General features: G+C 33.4%; 4 protein-coding genes across 4 annotated transcripts; 2 read left to right on the forward strand and 2 right to left on the reverse strand.

Annotated features, from left to right (window-relative positions):
• The first annotated feature begins 80 nt into the window (after positions 1-80).
• LOC106164720 (diisopropyl-fluorophosphatase-like) lies at positions 81-2928 on the forward strand. Its single transcript, XM_013542725.2, has 5 exons — positions 81-290; positions 413-556; positions 1183-1323; positions 1518-1734; positions 2047-2928. The coding sequence occupies exons 1-5, from the start codon at positions 105-107 to the stop codon at positions 2313-2315; spliced, it is 957 nt and encodes a 318-aa protein (XP_013398179.2). The 5' UTR covers positions 81-104; the 3' UTR covers positions 2316-2928.
• On the reverse strand, positions 2790-8423 carry LOC106164719 (tectonic-1). Its single transcript, XM_013542724.3, has 13 exons — positions 8067-8423; positions 7714-7834; positions 7304-7422; positions 6923-7059; positions 6649-6751; positions 6102-6232; positions 5714-5920; positions 5175-5297; positions 4918-5009; positions 4604-4747; positions 4200-4377; positions 3712-3858; positions 2790-3507 (listed from the first exon to the last, which is right to left on the reverse strand). The coding sequence occupies exons 1-13, from the start codon at positions 8386-8388 to the stop codon at positions 3325-3327; spliced, it is 2007 nt and encodes a 668-aa protein (XP_013398178.2). The 5' UTR covers positions 8389-8423; the 3' UTR covers positions 2790-3324.
• A 117-nt stretch (positions 8424-8540) lies between these two features.
• Positions 8541-12704, forward strand: LOC106164714 (uncharacterized). The gene is made up of 6 exons (XM_013542714.2): positions 8541-8714; positions 9441-9574; positions 9814-9945; positions 10170-10304; positions 10865-11010; positions 11316-12704. Exons 2-6 carry the CDS (start codon positions 9443-9445, stop codon positions 11416-11418), a joined length of 648 nt encoding a protein of 215 aa, XP_013398168.2. The 5' UTR covers positions 8541-8714; positions 9441-9442; the 3' UTR covers positions 11419-12704.
• A 141-nt stretch (positions 12705-12845) lies between these two features.
• LOC112041771 (protein pelota homolog) lies at positions 12846-18947 on the reverse strand. The gene is made up of 12 exons (XM_087001859.1): positions 18774-18947; positions 18181-18273; positions 17549-17699; positions 17294-17384; positions 16822-16985; positions 16051-16111; positions 15804-15844; positions 15468-15588; positions 14962-15082; positions 14733-14804; positions 14117-14223; positions 12846-13810 (listed from the first exon to the last, which is right to left on the reverse strand). Exons 1-12 carry the CDS (start codon positions 18812-18814, stop codon positions 13716-13718), a joined length of 1158 nt encoding a protein of 385 aa, XP_086857985.1. The 5' UTR covers positions 18815-18947; the 3' UTR covers positions 12846-13715.
• Between the last annotated feature and the right edge of the window lie 2 nt (positions 18948-18949).

Below are 18949 nucleotides of genomic sequence, written 5' to 3' on the forward strand. Positions count from 1 at the left end.
AGAGAGGGCATATCACAAGGCATGATGCTCTAAGCTTCACAATATATAAATTATTGCCCCTAAACAAGTGCGACAACTCAATTGGCGTACCTATTTGTGGCAGAATGGCAGACAACCCGGAAGTACAAATCTTAGCACCCGAATTTACCAAGATTGCCGAGGGTATTCTTGGATCTGAGGGACCAGTCTTTGACAGAAATGGAACATTCTATATGGTGGAACCTGAGAAAGAAGATGAGAACAAACAATATGCAGGCTGTGTTCACATGGTTGATCTAGACACGTCACATGTTAGTACACCAAGTTTGTCCACCCCCTTCTCCAGTAAAAAAAAGTAAATTAAAATATCCCCCTTCCTTCATCTAATCTTTAGACTCGTTGAATTAAATTCATGCATCTCAATTTTGTTTAGGTTGCTCAGATTTGTGCACCAAAAGTCGGATCTGATGGCGGTATCCCCGCAGGACTACAATGTGACAAGGAAAACAACCTGTGGGTAGCTGACATGAGGCTTGGGATACTACGAGTAAACACGAAAGATGGAACCTTTCAGCAGGTAAATACAGGTATAGCTATTGTATTGCATTATGTTAGATATTTGGGCTATTGTTTATATTTCATGAGGTACAAAATCCAAGATATATATGTTAAAACGATTCAGCATGATAATTTTGCAATGCTATTGTCAAATGGAATCACTTGCCTTGGACCCTTTTCCCTCACACGTCAAAGCACATTATCATTCCTAATAGATTTTCTACCTTGAAAACTACTCAAGTTTTAATTTGTGTCTCATTATTTATATTTTAATACAAAAATCCAGCTTACTAGTATCTGTGATAGTTACAGTGCGCATGGGTTTGCAATGTACCAAATAATCAGAACTTGAATATATAAGAAAAGATGTGTTTAAGTGTATTATTTAGTGTACACTCACAAATATATACAGCTTTTTGTCAGCATCTTAATGTATTTGTTTTGCCTAAATTAAGAAAATGGGAAAATTGGAATGCATTTTTTTTTTTTTTTTTTTTTTTTTGCAGTTTATTGATTTGGTGAAGGAAGCAATCGGAAACAGAATTGTGCCAGCATGACCTCAAGACATTTTAAATGTCCCCAAAACAATTAAAACTTATTTTCTGAATAACTTTAACATTACTGTAAGTGTTTTGAATTATTTAGATTGCAAGAAAAGATAAAGATGGGGCTCCGCTACAGGGCTGCAATGACTGTGCCTTTGACTATGATGGTAATTTGTGGGTAACTGCTCCTGCAGGTGAAATAGCTCCTGCGCCATTCACCAGGTCAGACAAGCTTACAGAGGTACAGTAAACCACTGGAACAAAAATGATTGTCTTCTCTCAAAACCTAGCAGCAATAGTACCTTAAATGGGTATTTAATTTTATAGTGGATCAAAATAATTTATAACATTTATTATATTATAATAATTGTTTGATATAAGATTTATGTGTATTCCAACACATTCTTATGCATATTTATGTCTTTTTATTGTAAGGAACCATTTGGGTCTGTGTATTGTATGACTGCCAGCGAAGAGGTCATAAAAGTAGACACTGGTTACTACTTTTCAAATGGTATTGCTGTGCAGCATACTGATGATGGAAGGCCAAAGAAATTGATTGTTGCGGAAACATTCACAAGGAAGTTATGGAGCTATGATATCAAGGGACCAGGACAGGTGGAAAATAAACAGCTATGGGGTACTCTGCCAGGTAATGTTTTTGTGAAAAAAAAATATAATACTTTCCAATTTTTAAAAATTATGGGCGACTGTTAAACTTCTCAAAGTCCTCTCTATTTTCTTGTAAGATTTTTATGTATGCTAATTAAATATGGTAGCAAACTCTATTGCAACAAGTTGGATGTTTCATTCATTTGTATAATAACTGGATTTTCAGAAAGAACTTAAACACCTTCTGAAAATTCCTTACTTTAACAAATAAATTACTCCTCTTAAGGATGTGAAAACCTTATAGACACATCATTAGTGTTGTTTCATGTTATTAAACTATTTCTTCTCTTAGGTGAACAAGGAGGTCCAGATGGCATGGACTTTGATGAAGTTGGAAACTTGATAGTTGCCAATCATGGTAATGGTCACCTGGAAGTGTTTGGACCCCTGGGTGGACACCCTATTTATAGAATCAAATGCCCCTTCTCTATGCCCAGCAATGTGCACTTTAAACCAAATTCCTGTTTGGTCTTCGTTACTGAACATACCTATCATGGATTGTGGAAGTTTGAATGGAAATACAAGGGAAAAGCTCAGTACTGTGAATTAATACAGATTTGATTAATTCAACTAGTCAAACATATGTCAAAACCACCATTAATTTTGATTACTGAATTTCCAGAAATTGTGATATAATTACTCAGATTTGCAGTCACCATTCCCCAATGCATTTTGTACTTATTATCAAATAACAAAGATATTTAAAATTATGAATTTTTATGAATTTGCTTTCGTATTGATTGTGCTAGAAAAGGTACGAGCTGTGTTGAAGCAAGATACATTTTTAGAATCTCCACATAGGGTTAGAGCTTTGCAAATTTCTGCAGAGTAATTGCTACCTCTAATCATCTGGTCATTAAAGATTTAATTAAAGTGCATTATTTAAATTAATTTAATCGTTTGCCAAAATTTTCATATTTATAATATTTTACTCTTTTATTTGTTAATATGTGGTTTATGTGCCATTGAAATATATATTTTTGTATCAGCTCACCAGCTCTACAAGGTTAAAAGAATTTTTAAAAAATAAAAAAATAAAGTATAAATTTTTTTTTATTTACAAATTGAATGTACATCTAATTTTAGACTGCATTATAATATTTTAACTATGATAATTGAGAAATTGTGAATTTGAGAATTGATGGACATTTACACATTTTAATATATATATACAGATTTACAAATGATACCTTTGTAACATATACACATAATGTACACTATTTACAACTTAAATGATATATTTGCAATAAAAAAATCTATAATTTAACATTTTTCACTTCATTTGTATTTTGTTTAATGTTCAACTACTTGAAAAATGACCAGAAGTAATCATTCTTTGGTTTAAACTTTCTTTTAAAGTTGTAATGAGTTAAGTTGAAAAATTCACTATAGCTGCTAAGCATAAATGTTTAATTAAAAAATGATACCACAAAATAGTTCCAGGGTATTCTCAATTAATGGACAAAAGGAGCTATGACTTTTCAGACAGTGCTCTTAATAACAATAGAACTCAAAGTGCAAAATGATGGTGTATTAGCAATGCTGATGTACCAGTTTGTCCAGAAAATATTTAAGTCCCATCATTGGAATAAAACGGGTACCAGAAATCTGCTGGTAACTTGGCAGATACAGTAGGTGGCGCTGCCACTTCTGTCACTGCTGGCTGAGAAGCATCGATAAAAACAACAGAACTGGTCACTTCAAATGGCTGAGTCAGGTCTTGTAGTTCTGGCTGGCAGTAAGGGCCTATGCACTGAAATTTAAAAAAAAAACACATTTTTCCCAATTTTCATGTAATAAATGTTTTGATACTTCTGTCATGTTGCTATCATCTCTCAGACGTTTCACAACTAGTAAATAAGTATCCAATACATTTTTCTTCCCTTTTGCATGTTTCATTCAGTTCAATTAACTTCATTGTAAAGTTCACATCTGAAAACACAAAGATATTACTTACTCTGTACTGTATTCTCTGTGGGTCATCAAACTTACAATTAACACCTATAATCTTTGGCTGAGGATTGGCTAGGGCACCAACATTAATATAAACTATTTCTAGGTGCATGCCCAACCTGATGTCATTACAGATTCCATCACCACCACCCTAGAAAGGAAAACAAATATTATAATACAGGCTAAAAGTATTAATGTAAATGTAAATACACCTTCTTCTTAAATTTTAAAGTTAAATGTGAGCACAACACAGTCTATTAGATTCAAAGTCGGTCTAGATTACCTTTATGTAGATCAGATTCAGTTTAATCTTGAAGTGCTTTCTTGTTACTTGATCATTCATTTATTGCATCAGCTGAATACATTGGTTCAATAGGTGTAGGAATGCATTAATAAATAAATAAATAAAAATATAAAAATATGAGAGCACTATATATATATATATGGAATTTTACATGTGAACACAGAAATCATTAAACTGACAATACTTACAGATGCTGCACTTTGAATGTTATCCAAACCAAGAATAGGAATCCAGTCCCCAGTGTACTCTGGTTGACTGTTTCCAAAGGTGGCTACATATGAAGAGGAGTTTAAATTGCCAAGGAGTGCTATTTTAGCCAGTTCTTGAATAACTGAACACTGGCTGCTTACATTAGTCAATGTAGCTCTGGAAATGAAGTAATTAGGTGGTTATTTAACAAAATGCCAAAATGCCTGCTCCCTTTTGTGGACTTAACATTCTTTTACGTGACCATCTTTAGAATGTTTCTTAAACTCAATACAAATCAAAGTCTAAAAAAAGAAATTAAATTGAAAAGATTGGACCGGCTTTATTAATGCCCTACAATTTCACACAACTTAGAAAAAAAGACCATTTCTGTTTTACAATATACCTTATCAAACAACCAGTTCTCATATTTTCTCCAAAATTTACAGGCACTCTTTTGGAACTGTCCATTTCACAATCTCCAGTTGCAGTACTTGTCACTAAAGTAAGATAACTATTTCTATCTGTGGGTAGTGCTATAGAAAATCCAGTAGTATTGTTAAGGAAGACATCCCACAGTTCTGTGTTAACACTAACTTAGAGTTCTACTTAATAATCTATATCTTAGCCATTTCCCGATGTGGAGATTTTGTCTCTTTATTGTGGAGATTCAACTTTTTAATTTAATCAATTTCAATATAACAGCATGAAAAAGGATATTTTGATATCGGTTTTTGCTTCCCTGCCATCACAGGTTGACCTACTACGTAACCAGGGTTACCACTTCTTTTGAAAGTGTTACTTTCTCCAATCTGAAAATCAAGAAATAAATTGAAAATAAAGTGGGTAGAAGAAAATATAGTTTGGTTCAAGCACTATGACTTAGATTAAGGAAAGCTGTACCAGTTTTCTATAAATTAATGTCAAGTTTTAAATTCAACACTACACTGTTTTTCACATAGGGACTGTTTCCTTACCTTACTGAAGGAAATGCTAAATTTCTGGATCATTGGAAAGTCCTTTGTTGAAACTTCCTTTAGCGTCAATTTCACTGATGCACTAACAATATATGTACTATTGTGGGTAATTGTATACTCCACCTACAATAAAAAAAAATTCCAATTCAAATTTGAAGCTTGTGTATCTCTCACTACTTTAGCTAAAATTACCGAGCAAAATATTCATATTTTATGTGATAATTCTACTTCAGAAATTTATAGTAAAATTTAACAAGGGTAATTACTGATCATGATAAATGCCCAAGCAAAACTGAAACCACATAGACAACTTATGTCAGGCACAACTATATTCAAAGTTGTAATGAAGTGCACGCCACAACTAGCTCAACCCCCCTTCTCAAGTTATTAAGTTTTAGTGTTGTTCTCTCAATGACGCCTGTGACCTTGACAAACTTAGTTAATAATTTGTGTAATTACCTTAGAGACTTCCATACACACACAGCCAGAAAGACAACCTGACTCCATTATACCTGGCATAGCAGGAGATTTTCACTTACGTGTGTCACAACATTGTTACAAATCCCACCAGCATCATAAGTTGGCTGTAAAGGTTCAACAGTTTCTGCCAGTTGAGTACACGTCGTTTCCACTCCAGCAGAGTCCAAGCACTGCAGCCTACTTAACCTTATGAGATCAGTGCTGTTGTACAATGCTGGGGCCTGAGGGTCAGTGGAATAAAGTGTATCATTAAGGACACCCAGAGACTGAAAAAAAAAAGAATTTTAAATTAATATCACAATTATGTTTTCAGAGAATAAACTTTTGTTGACAATAATATTTTTCTAATTTACAATTAAGCAAATAGTGATATGATTCATAATTAAAAACTAAAAATATTAAATCAAAACTTCACAGTAAAATAGTTGATCAATTAAACTAACTTACAGCCACAATTTTGAATCCATCACTATATGTTCCAGCCTTCAGGGCTAATGCAGTTGGGGTCGATGCAGTGCACTCAACAGCTAAATCTGCAACTTCTCTAATACATTCACTGGTTTGATCTTCCAAATAGGCTGACAGGAAGGTATTCATATTAATAAGCATCAAAAAGTACCAGTCTAATCTTTAAAAACCTAAGAATCCAATCTGTTTCTCACTAAATGCCCATCACATGCAAAGAAAAATATATGATAGAAACTTCAAATTTCTTCCCTTAATAATTAAAGAATTTTTTAATGCCTGAAACCAACACAGCCATATTAGGCGGTGAACTTTTCAAAATTATAGAAAGGCCTAAATTTTCAAGTTTGATGAAATTTTCAAAGTGAAAAAAATTACCTTAATGGAGAATTGTCTTCTGACAAAAATTTCAAGTTGACTAAATTTTCAGGTTTTTACGGTATAAAGCACCTGACAAAAAAACATTGTCTAACCAACACCCTGTTATTATTAATAGTCATTTATACTTTTTGCTGTAGATTTTACTTACCAGCAGGATTGCTGTCATCACACTGCTTTGTAATAAGAGGTGTTGGTAGGCCCAAATTCCCTATAGCATTACTTGGGTATATTGTGTATACAGGGTATCCACTCTATAAGCAACAACAAATAAAATGTACTAAAATGCACAGTTATAGCAAATCTAACAACTGGCATGCTTCAAGTGAGATTCACCACCAAAAGTTGACATCCTAACTTAACCAGTTCCTGCAAATTATAATTACATGTACAATAACAAATTGACTCATACAAACCACAAATACCTTGTAAGATTGGTTGTAAGTTGTTCCTACACTTTGGGTTGGCTGAAATGATGGCCCACCATATGTGCTCAGATACACATCAAACTGTTCAGTGGTGTTAATTTTATTTGCTATCTCAAAATAGTTTCTCGCAGCATCTGGAATATCAAATTGATAACATATAATAATAATAATAATAAGAAGAAGAAGAATATAGGCTAATAAACCCATTACACTTGCGTTTTGGAATGTGACAACTAGCTGAATGAATCTTTTAAGGAATCATTCTCCTGTTTGTTTAAAATTGTTCGGGGTTGGGGGTGGGATGAAGAAAGTGAAACACAACAAGTAAGATCATTGAAATGTACACTTAATCTGGACATAAATGGATCCATTACTTACAATTATCTATCTGGATACAAAACAGATTATTTGATATGGAGGTGCTGTATTTTGGTGACTGCCCAGCAATGTTGTATTGTAGAATGATATTCTCTTGAATACACAGCCTATCTTCAGCACTGAAAAAATGTTTTACAAGATAAAACTTTTAAATTTCATCTTTGGGCCATTCCACAGTATTTTTCTACTTTGCAACTTCTTTTTTCATTTTGAACAATTTTGCTCTTTGTCAATATATTGCTTTATATGGACTTTTGCAGAGTTAGGATAATTAGCAAATGTATATATTATGCCCAACCATTTTGAGGGATATCATAATAAATGAAAATTATGAAGAGGAAAAAATACTGGAATCTATTAAAGAAAACACTCAAATTATAAAGGTTAAAATTTTAAGCATATATATTTACGCTGTGTAGGAGTCACTGCACTGGCTAAATGCTGCAACATCTTCTACAGTACAGTCACTGTCACAGCAACAGTTGACATCACAGGCATTGGAAGTCAAATCACAAGTACAACGACCAATATCTGAAAAAAAAAAATTGACATAAATCCGTCCGTTACCCAGGTACACCGCACAAAATTTGCAAAAGAAGGTCGTACTTCATAATTGTTCAACAATGAATTTATGGAGATAATGGAGTGGTTAAATGAATCTCAAGGTGACTTTTTTGATGTCATCACAGCATTGTGATTGTGTCAATTAAAATGTACGAATTAAAGTGTGTAAATTATTATAAAAAAATAACATGAATTGTACCTGTATTTCGAGGCACAACGGTAGATCTCCCTGTTGGTATTGGTGTCGTGGTGGTTGGAATCGTTCCACCTGTTGTCCCAGTCGTGGGACTGCCTGTTGTTGGTGTAACAGTAACACTGGCACTGGCAGCTGCCGAGGATGCAGTTGCTGAATTAGTAATGGATGTTGTCTCTGAGGTTTGTATTGTAGAGTCTGAAACACTGACAGTTACGGTATCTGTTGAGGCCGACGAAGCTGTGGTATCAGTTTGCCCTAGTACGCCTGCAAGTGACAAAATACTCAAAAACGTTACTAATGAAATCACATTTACCGCGACATCCATGTTGTTTATGGTATGTGCATTGCATGATGGGATCTAAGGATTATCGTCAGTGCTATTTCTTTTCTAATTTTTAATGACTAAGATTCATAAGGTAAAATAAGATGTTTTAATTTACTCTGAATCTTAAAATACATTTACATTCTGATTATCTAAGGTAGAATTTTACTTTAAATTTCTCTCAATAACGAGAGCAGCGGTCTGCGGCGGCAAACAAAGAAAGCACCGGTTATTTATGCGAAGGACAAGGGAATTTCCGCCTTGTCACCTGCTGCCGCAGAAAAAAATATAGTGCATTCATTTCATTATTATACTTTTAAACACAAAAGGTAAGTGTCATTACATTGCTAAACCTACATCGGGGTAAGAAACTTCACTAATTTCAAATATATTTTCACTTACTGGAAGTGCCCCACGCCGTGGTTCATAATGCATTGTTTTGTTTATTTATAGTCCTCATTTATTGTAGACATATCGTTCTCTTATCATAAGATTATTAGTGTGTGTCATCAAATAGTTGTTGGTTAGCATATATACTTGTCTCATCTAATACTTACTTTGCTGAAACAGTTATTGCCACTGGCAGATAAATTAATTCAACAAAATGTTGATTGTTCAGATATAGTTTGGGCCCTTGACATATGCCTTGGTTGTCTCCTTTACGCCTGTCATTGAAATCAGTTTATTAGGTATAGAATTCACATTCAGCAATCTTTTTAATACCACAAGGTTATCAAAATTAGAAAATCATGATCAGAATTGGTTAAACATTTTTGAAGAAATTTCATAAAATCCATGAACTATGGTGTTTGGTGTTTCTAATACATTTTATGACCACCGCGAGGATGAATACTTCTTTAACTTGTCCTTGATCATTGTGTTGCTACAGATAAAAATGCAATATTACAAGTCAGTTCTTCCAAATTATGGTGATGGCATGACATAGTTTACTTTTGTCTTTCATGTGTCCATAAAATTGATATTTCTATAAAATATGTCTTAAACATGCATGATTGTAGATATGCAAATAACCTATTATATTGTGACTGTTTTAGCAATGCCTGTTACAACAGGATTTGAGTGGAATATGGAAAGAGGGCCTATCTTTCGCTCACCTCTATTCCAAGTATATGGAACAAAGAGGAAAAATTCAGAAGAAAATATTGAGCCAAATATTTTAGAAAACGACGTAAGTGTAGCTTATTGCTTTTTGTCTGATATCACTTGCCGTATTTAGATGACATATTAATGCCCATGGTGCTTAATATCCTCTTTATTTTTATTTATTTTTTGACCAATAAATACCATTACTGGCTGCAAATGAAATATATTGAGTAAACAAAATGCTGTTTAGATACCTTTAATTCATTTTGTTTTTGTTAGTGCATGTTGACCACAAAATAATACCTGTGGATTTCTTTTGGACAGACGGATCTCTCCTTCAAAAGACGGTGTATTTGGCCTGCTGATGTTAAGGAACAAACGCCTACTCAAGCAATGGAAATAAATCACAATGTGCCAAACCAGCATTTTAAACAGTTGCAACAAGAACAGAACCATGTAAGGCTCAAACATACTCGGTGTAAACCCTAAACCAAGGAAAAAATTTTAATATTTCTAAAATATTTTACAGATTTAAGCAAATCTACCATAAAGATTTTTCTGTTATTTATAGATGAAAGCTACCCAGAGTAAATTGATTTTTCTTGTAGTGAAAAGAATGTCCTAACTAAAGAGTGATTGCTCTTTATTTCATTTGACACCTTTGCTTTGATATATTTCAGATATCACCAGATCTCCCTATCCCAGCTCCTTGGTCATCAGAATTACAATCTCAACTTACCTCAGGCAATCAACCATGGCAGCCAGTAAAAGTAGTACCACAAAACACATCCCCCAGACAAGATGTACATATACAGGTGAGACATGCACATAAACTGTCAGTGCATTATGAAACATTTCATGTTAGATCTCTTTCAGTTTGTGTGGGTTGTCTTTCGGGATTGAAGAGGACCGTCTAGTCATCCTTGGAGAGGGTGACGTGGGCTCCCTGGATTTTTGGGGGGGGGGGGGGTATAAGTTTGAAATCTTGTAGCTACTTTGTATTGTGTTGATGCATATGATAAACTTGTAATCTTTTACACTTGGTATTTGCCTTAACTACTCAGGAAGAGATTAACAGAAGTTCAAGCAATTAATCATGTGTTGGTAAAGTTTTTAACATTATGGAGGGAATATTCATCATTTTGTTGAGGAGTTTTATATTGTTGCATATCATTAAAAGCTTGAAATGTTTGTACTATAGGTGCATAAAAGAGTGGAATGAATTGTTTGCTGTCAGTGAATGAGATAAACCTTGAGAAGAATGTTTTAACCCATGACATAGATTTTCAAAATAACCAACTCTGCTTATTAAAAAAGCATTATCAGAAAAATTCAAGATCAATATAATCATAAATTGTATTACAATCGGTTCCAGCCTGGGAATATCATGGATTTAAATGATGAATGCTACAGCATGAGTGAGGTAGAAGATGCCTGTGTTAACATGGATTCTGACTGTGTTCCTGACCCACAGCAGTACAATCAAAGAGAGAACACAAACTGTCCTCAGTCAATGTGCCAGTAAGTAGAGTGTCATAGTGTGCTGCTCATGAAAGAAAAATATTGATTTCCTGACTCTTGCACAAAATAGTTATTGTGCTTTTATGTGCACTAGTCTGAAAAAGCAGTAATTTTGGGAAAATGAACACGTGGCAGTATTTGAAATTCACATTTGGTCTTATTTTGACACCTTGATTCTTTCCAGTTTAAAACCTTTTTGAAAATAATTAGAATTGAATGCAGCTGTGTGGTGGTCATTCCTCTTGCTGTAATACTAGTAATGTTATAAGTATGTAAAAAAAAACTTTTTGCTCTTTTTTTTTTAGGGGAGGCAACATAAGTCCAAATTCTGGCCTAGTTAGATGTTTCTGCAAACCCAATTGGGACCCTTTAATGGATTTGAGGCCATATATATCAGATGTTTATTAATAGTCGTCCACTACTGGTCATAGAGAAAGGAAAAGGTGTTTTTAAAATATTGATCAGGATCTCAAGAAGAAAGTGGCCATCTCAAATAGGCCAATCTCTCAAAGCCAGATAACAGGAAACATGCAACCAGAAACCAGCCAAGTTATCAAGCAGATAAAATTACCACTTTATTGAATGATGGCTCTGAAGAATGAAATGGTACAGGAAGCAAAGTGGGTTGCATTGTCCAGTTTTGTGTTGTGTGTAGCGTATCCTGATAGAGCAACACTAGGTTGTGAATGCTATCACCAACATATTCTTGATGTGATTTGAGTACTTTAAAAAGATTACTTCTGAAGTAAGAGTGATTCCTCAAGGAGAGACTGTGGTGAAACTAGTCACTGACTGCATTCTCTGCCTAAGATATACTTAGAAGTTAGTGCATGTTGCACATCCATTGCATCTCTCTTTCTGAGAGCTACATGGTGCGTGTTGCACCTCCACTGCCTATTGTCTTTCATGTTTAGACATGTTTAGGCACATACCTAGGTATGTGTAATGAGATTATTGTTATTATTATTATATTTTAGGTAAGGTTGTAGAGCTAGCTGTTATACTGAAGAGCTTATATAACTCTTACAAATAGTAGTATATTATATTTATATAGTTTTATAGCATATTTTGGGTTATGTAAATTTTGCATCAGTACGTACAGAAAGCAGTGGTTGGTATGTTACTTAGTTTCTGTATTTATGGTCACCCTGCTTAAGGTGGGTTGAATGGTCAACTTCATTTATTTTCACATCTTTTATTTTATCATACATTGTGTGTGAATGACAGTAAAATTAGTTATTATATATATATATTTTTAGCTATCAGGCGTGCCTGTAAAATATTTTTTAATCAATAGTTTGCTAATGAATTTACAGGCTTGAAGAAATATTGCCAGGATGTTTACCCTAGAGGTCTCAACAGTGCAAGTAAGATTGATTTCCAAAAAGCAATGCAATGACTTTTGTTTGGCAGCACTAAAAGCATGTATCTTGTCAATGTGTCTAATTTTTTGTACATTTAAGTACCATCTTTTTTTTTAGCTATGCTTTTATAGTGAAAGTTGATCGAGCAGGGTTTTGTTATATTATTCAAGTGATTTTTAAAAGTGTGAGTTGTTTGTTATATCTAATTTATACAATCATAATGAAAGGTTGTACACATTTTTACTATTAACAAGTAAAAAATAAAACCATTGTGAAAAGAAATTTTTCTTATTTGTCAAATAAATAATATTAAATTAGAAAATTTAAAAACGAGTTGAGAGCATTCATTTGACATGGGGCACTTCACATTTCTGTAAACTAGATGCCAAGTCACTAGGCATCATTTTCCATTTTTGGTAAGTTTGCCTAAACAAACTGGCTCAAGACCCACATATAAGATGACCACATTTTTACTTTTAAATTAAATTATTTTATTAACCAATTCAGATATGAATTAAAATTACTGTAATAGACATCTCCTTTGGGGAACAAGCAGTTGGGTATAACTGCTTTATTAAGATTCGCAGCTGGTTTTGTTAATCTTTCAAATTTCATGCACTTCCTTCTTGACACACTCATAAGTTGTCCTACTAAAATGGAACTAATCCTATTAAATTAGCGTTAAATAATTTACTGTACATTATTTACCAAGTTGTCAATTAAATAAATAAAACTGTAATAATACACAATTATCGAACATTTTCAATATTAAATTTTCTTAATTGTTCATAAATAATTATTTACTTAATTCCACTTTCCTTAAGTAACTACAGCTAAAAATGATGTAAATTGTCCATATGTTAAACACATGGAAGTATATTCTATAATCACAAATGTCATTTTTCCTCAGTATCATCTATGCTTTTTCCACATCCAAGAAGTACTGCCAACATTAACGGTTCTTTTTAAAAACTATACTAAAAAAGACCCACTTAACTATTAAAGAGTCTACACCTTGCTTATGTGTAATGATAAAGCCTTAACATTAGTCAAGTCTAAATGGGTGATAACTAATTCTGATGCAGATACCAACAACAAAATATACTGCACTTCCATCCTGCCATGCTGGAGCACCTCTAACACCAAGTGTGGCTAATTTTGATCATTAAGTCAACATTTACATGGGACGCAAACATTTCCCTAATTCGATAACAATTTTGCCTCTCCCACTTCCTGTTATAAATAAACATAAATTGAGCACCATGTTGCTGCCAATCCACATTGTGGGGGAAAAAATGAGTGTCAATTTTTTGGGTTTCTTTTTTTTAGTTTGTTTCCTTATCAATCCTCATCACTCGAGCTTGCTTCATCTTCACTGATGTCATCAGATATTGGGAATCTCAGGATTGCAGCAACGCCAGATAGCTGACCTAATTCTGGAAGAGGAAATTACCCTTTAAACAAATTTATTAAAGAACAAAAATATTCTATCTGCTTAACCTAAAATGTGCAATAAACATTGACAACCTATGTGCACACATTGCCAAATGTGAACACACCTGTTAATGGTCTATATTATGAATGCCAACTCTTCAAATAATTACACATTAGTGGGAATGCCATTGATTTAAAATCAGTTGATACACAATGATTCAAAATTGATGCTCTGGCATAAGAATTTTTTTCTGCTTAACAACCAATGACATGCCTCATTAAGGTGGTACAACTTAGATATTACTTACGTTCTCCTGACACATGCAGGCTTGAAAAAACCTTTACTTCACCACCATTTTCTCTGACACTTTCTACCAGCTGTACATAACGTTGTCGTGTTGCCACGACTTGAGATCTTTTTTTGGAAAAATAAGAAGTAGATGTTTGTGCACAGAAAAATGTTTTTAATTACACAATTATTCTATATAACTTCATTGATTAGTCGACACTTTGAATACACTCAAACTAAGTAACAGTAAAAAGTACATTACAAGATCACTATCAAGAAACAAGATATAGACATCTTATTAATTAATTTTTCACTCTTTGTCATAACTTTCGTTAAATTTAATGTATAATCATTATGTTTGCTTTGCCCATATTATGTATCATAAACTTGTGTTGGAAATAAATATAAATCCAAATTTGGAAGTGTTTGTCTTGTTTTAATAAAGCTACTGGGAATTAAATATCAATTCATTAGATTCACAGCTTCTACAGGATTGTAGTAAGTAGGACAAAATAATAATGTGAAGTTACCGAACTGTCAATGTCTACCTACATAAATCCTGTATTACTCAGGTAGTTATATATGTACTTCTGTTTCAAATGAGAGCCCTATACAATGACCTTACTATAGCTCACCTAAACAACTCGTCAGATATAAGCAGTGTTTCTATAGCTTGTTGCTCATTGGCCATTTCAACATGCCTGATTCTGGAAAAAAATACACAATTTCTCCTTTCAGAAAATAGTGAGCAAACTGATTTTTTTTCTAAATCACTTCTTTTGAAAGAAAGTAATTTTCATTCAATTTGCAAACATTAATTTATGGGAAAAATGATTACACAGTTTGAAAGGCATACTGACTTACCCATAAAAAGCCCTATTTGGATCATTCTGCAGCATCTGATAAAAGTCATCCAGAGCTTTGACTTCCCCTGAAGCCTTGGTGTCACTCAACCTACATGTTACTGCAGGGTCAGAGAGCACTTCTGAAAGAGCATTGAAAACAAAATCTATATAATTCAATCTATATACTTGAATAAACATTTTCCTGGTATAGGAATCATTTAAAAGAAAGGTATGAATGGTGATCTTACATCATGGAAGCAGGCAGCAAAAGAAGGTGCTCCCAATTATTTATTAAATAAATAAATTGCAGTCCACAAATAAGTGTTCTTTTTGTCAGCCCTTGACAGTTCACAAATCCACCTGCTTTCTTCATAGTTTTTGTGACATCATGAGTGGGCCAGAAACAGGGTAATTATTATACAATATTAAGTCTGAGCCATAAACCAAAATTAAGAGTCTGAATAAGTTGCCTGTTAGTCAGCAGCAAGTTTTAAAGAAACTACTACTGTATTCTATTTAGCTCACCTTTTAAAGCATGCTTATGTCCCGAGGATGAATGAACTGCCAGAAACTTGGACTTATTTTCCAATAAAATTTTTATGTCCAATTTTAGGGCTTGAGTAAACATATAATCTATAAATTGATCCTGAAATTAAAAAATACATCATTATTAGTTTAATGCTATCAACTAGTGGTATTTAATGTTTGGCATTCTTAGACTTACACTTTAAACTGTAATGATTTTAATTATTAAAACAAAAAAGATTTGGATGAATGGACTTTAATTAATGAAATGGGTGACAGATAATAGCATTGCTGTTAACTAAAATATCTAATAACAACAGTCTTTGGTTTAATTACCTTCAGAAATCCTGGACTAGCAATGAGTACACATTTGACCACTGAAGGAGAATATGGAAAATTTATAAAAAATATCTTTTAAAAGAAATTTTCACCAAATTAAAGATGCACAAACAGCAATGTTTATTAGCTGATAAACAAAATGTTTTATCAACTTTTACCTATCAATGAAGGGCTTCTTTATTTAGACAAGTAAAATACAATAACATTCAATCAGATTTTAACTATGGAGGAGGAGTGTACTTACCATCAAAATTTACATGCCTTTGAATAGCTTGGATGATCTGGTCATAAAATTTCGTTATACCCTGTAATGTAGATTTTATTTCAAACTTTGGCTTACAATACCAACAAGAATTCTAAGCATTAAGGAAACGGCTAAAAAAATCAAATGTTTAATGATGAATAATTAAAACTAATTCACTGTCCCAAGGATAGAATAAAAATAAAATATGTATGATTGGAAAAAAATTAGTCCTAAAAATAGAAAAAAAAATCATAAAACTATATTGCATAAAAACTGAGGCTCAGTCTGAGAGAAAAGATGGAAAAAGCAGATGGATAGGAAAGAGGTGACAATTCACTGATTTAACTGCTGTTTATCTCACTCTTATTTCAGACGTGCTGAAAACTTTTCAGAATGGCCGGACATTTGGACCGGCAGTAATGAAATATTTGCCGGACCAAATGGATTTTTGTCGGACCAAAAATCACCCTATTTTTTGAGACAGATACTACCAGTGCGATTAGGGTAGCTTACTTTGTTTGTGAATGTGATAGGTTTGAAATGGAATGGAAAAAACGCTTTGGGTTTTATATAATTTTATTAGTGAAGTATGTCGAATGATGACTGTAAATTCAAAATTGCGGCTCTTAAAACTCTTAATGATCCTTTGGACTGACCAAGTCGAATTTTTCACCGGTTCAGACAAATTTTTTCTGGTCATGACCGATCGGACCAAAAGTTTCAGCATGTCTTTATTTTACTACAAATTCTTCGACCTTACAAACCACATACCTTGTCATGTTGTCCACACATCCCTTTCCTTTTCCTGGGAATAGAGGTTTCTATTTTAGCCCTGACCAGGGTCATTGCACTGGTGACCAGACAGATGTGAGCCAGCCCTTCCTGCATCACAACTGCTGCCAAGTCAGCATGCTGTGTGGGATCACAGGCCATTTCTTTGAATTAAAAAAATATGTACAGTACACTATCTTTGATTAATATGATTTCTAGACTAAAAAATTAAAAATCAAAATTCATGTTAAAATGTTGTGTATATAAACATGTTTTACATAAAAAAGTTTTTTTTTTAGAAATTTTATAATGTAACATTTAAACATTCAAAATTTTCTGAACACAATTCTCTACCCAAAGATTCCTCTAACACATAAACATTTTTCATCTGTAAATTAAGCAGTTCGTGGGGTCCTAGTGAATACATAAAATATATATTTACTGCACATGTTCATATTTCTTATAAACCTACCTATTCGTTCTAAGGCAACTATGTCCCAGTAGTGCTTGGCAAGTTGAAATTTGCGATTCATTTCAAGATCTAAGGTATGGTAGGCACCCATCTGAAAAACAATAATAATCCAATACAAATGGATATAGGCTGCACAATACTTTCATATTATTTACCATGAAAGATTGTTCCTATGTTTCTATTAGTTTGGTTACTTTTGATCAGCTGAGTTCAAAAGCCAAGGGCCAGTCATCACCATTAGCCTTCATTATCTACCTTAACATACTGGTTTTCCTGTATATTTCTCCCCTTTACTCTAAGTACACAGGCCTGAGTATCAAAGTCTATATTCTCCACACTGATGGTCAGTGTTGTTCGCACTTTGTTTGACGCTACACTCCCTGTGGCAGATTCTGTTTGCACTTTTCTGTAAAAAAAAATATGAAGAAAATTTTTCAAGTACTGTGCCAAATATGTACAGTTCTAAAGGTATTGACTGACAGGTTGTAGGTCTAAATTAATGGGTGAATCAAACTACTTACTGTCAACAAAGAGATATGCAACTAATTAAACAGGATCTATATTAATCATATGTTAAGTGAACATGTATTAATGATATTTTCAGGTTTCTACATTTACACAATTAATAAGGTGTGTCAATTATCAGTTTATCATTTCAGCCTACTGGTCACTTGAGCCACCTGGCTGCAAGAATTTTTTGTTCAAAACAGAAACAGTGGTCAGGAACTGAACAATTATTTAATATATTTTAATATATACTGGCCTTGGTTCAATTTTACTGAGATTTGGCATGGGGCCAGTATTAATGTCACAAGCTGTCTGTTACGGGGGGGGGGGGGGGGGGGGGGGGGGGTGTTACTGTACTCTGTAGTATTACTTAAAAGTACCTGATTGTTGTTGATCTCACAGTATCACCAATAGATACCAAATTGTATGCATGCCACATATCTTCTGCTTCTTCTGGAATCAGGGTCACAGACCTGCAAGTGTTTGAAAGGAGATTTATATAATACATATGATCTAATTTTGTTCATTCATGCAACTGCGAGCATCATTTTAAACTTTTAATCATACCTTTACAAAATAGTGTTTATCATCAAACATAAGATATGTTATGTCTGTTACTTGTGTCATATAAAATTAAATAATTGTTACAGTATGTTAGTAAAATACTGGTTAACTGTTACTGACCAATGTTGATTGCACAATGATGATGCAACAAACATGATCATATCAACCAACACGAAATATTCTTGATCAATAACAATTTCTTCTGATCTAAATCCACAATTATTGAGATTTCCTTACCACAGTAACATACCAAAGATATAAATCGCTTAAATTAATGTTTTACCACATAAAAACAACGGATGCTTTACTAAAATAAATCACAGTTGTATTATTATAATCAAAACAACTTTCTTGACAATGAATGGTAAAAGGGCCAGCCAGTAGGTGGATTCCCTTGCGTTTAACTTACCCTTGGCCAGATTTATCAATATCCCTTGCGACCAGCTTCATGATTGTGTTACCCAGCGCTCAAACAAAACATTGTGTTCAAAAAGTCTGTTATAAAATGATAATATAATATGGTATGGTATGTCAGTGTAGCATCTTGCGTGTCCTTCTCAGTCAGGCGGGAAGCCAGGCAAAACT

This window comes from Lingula anatina, chromosome 1 (assembly GCF_051362555.1).
Source record: "Lingula anatina isolate TDL-2025a chromosome 1, LinAna3.0, whole genome shotgun sequence".
In the NCBI taxonomy this organism is placed as follows: domain Eukaryota; kingdom Metazoa; phylum Brachiopoda; class Lingulata; order Lingulida; family Lingulidae; genus Lingula; species Lingula anatina.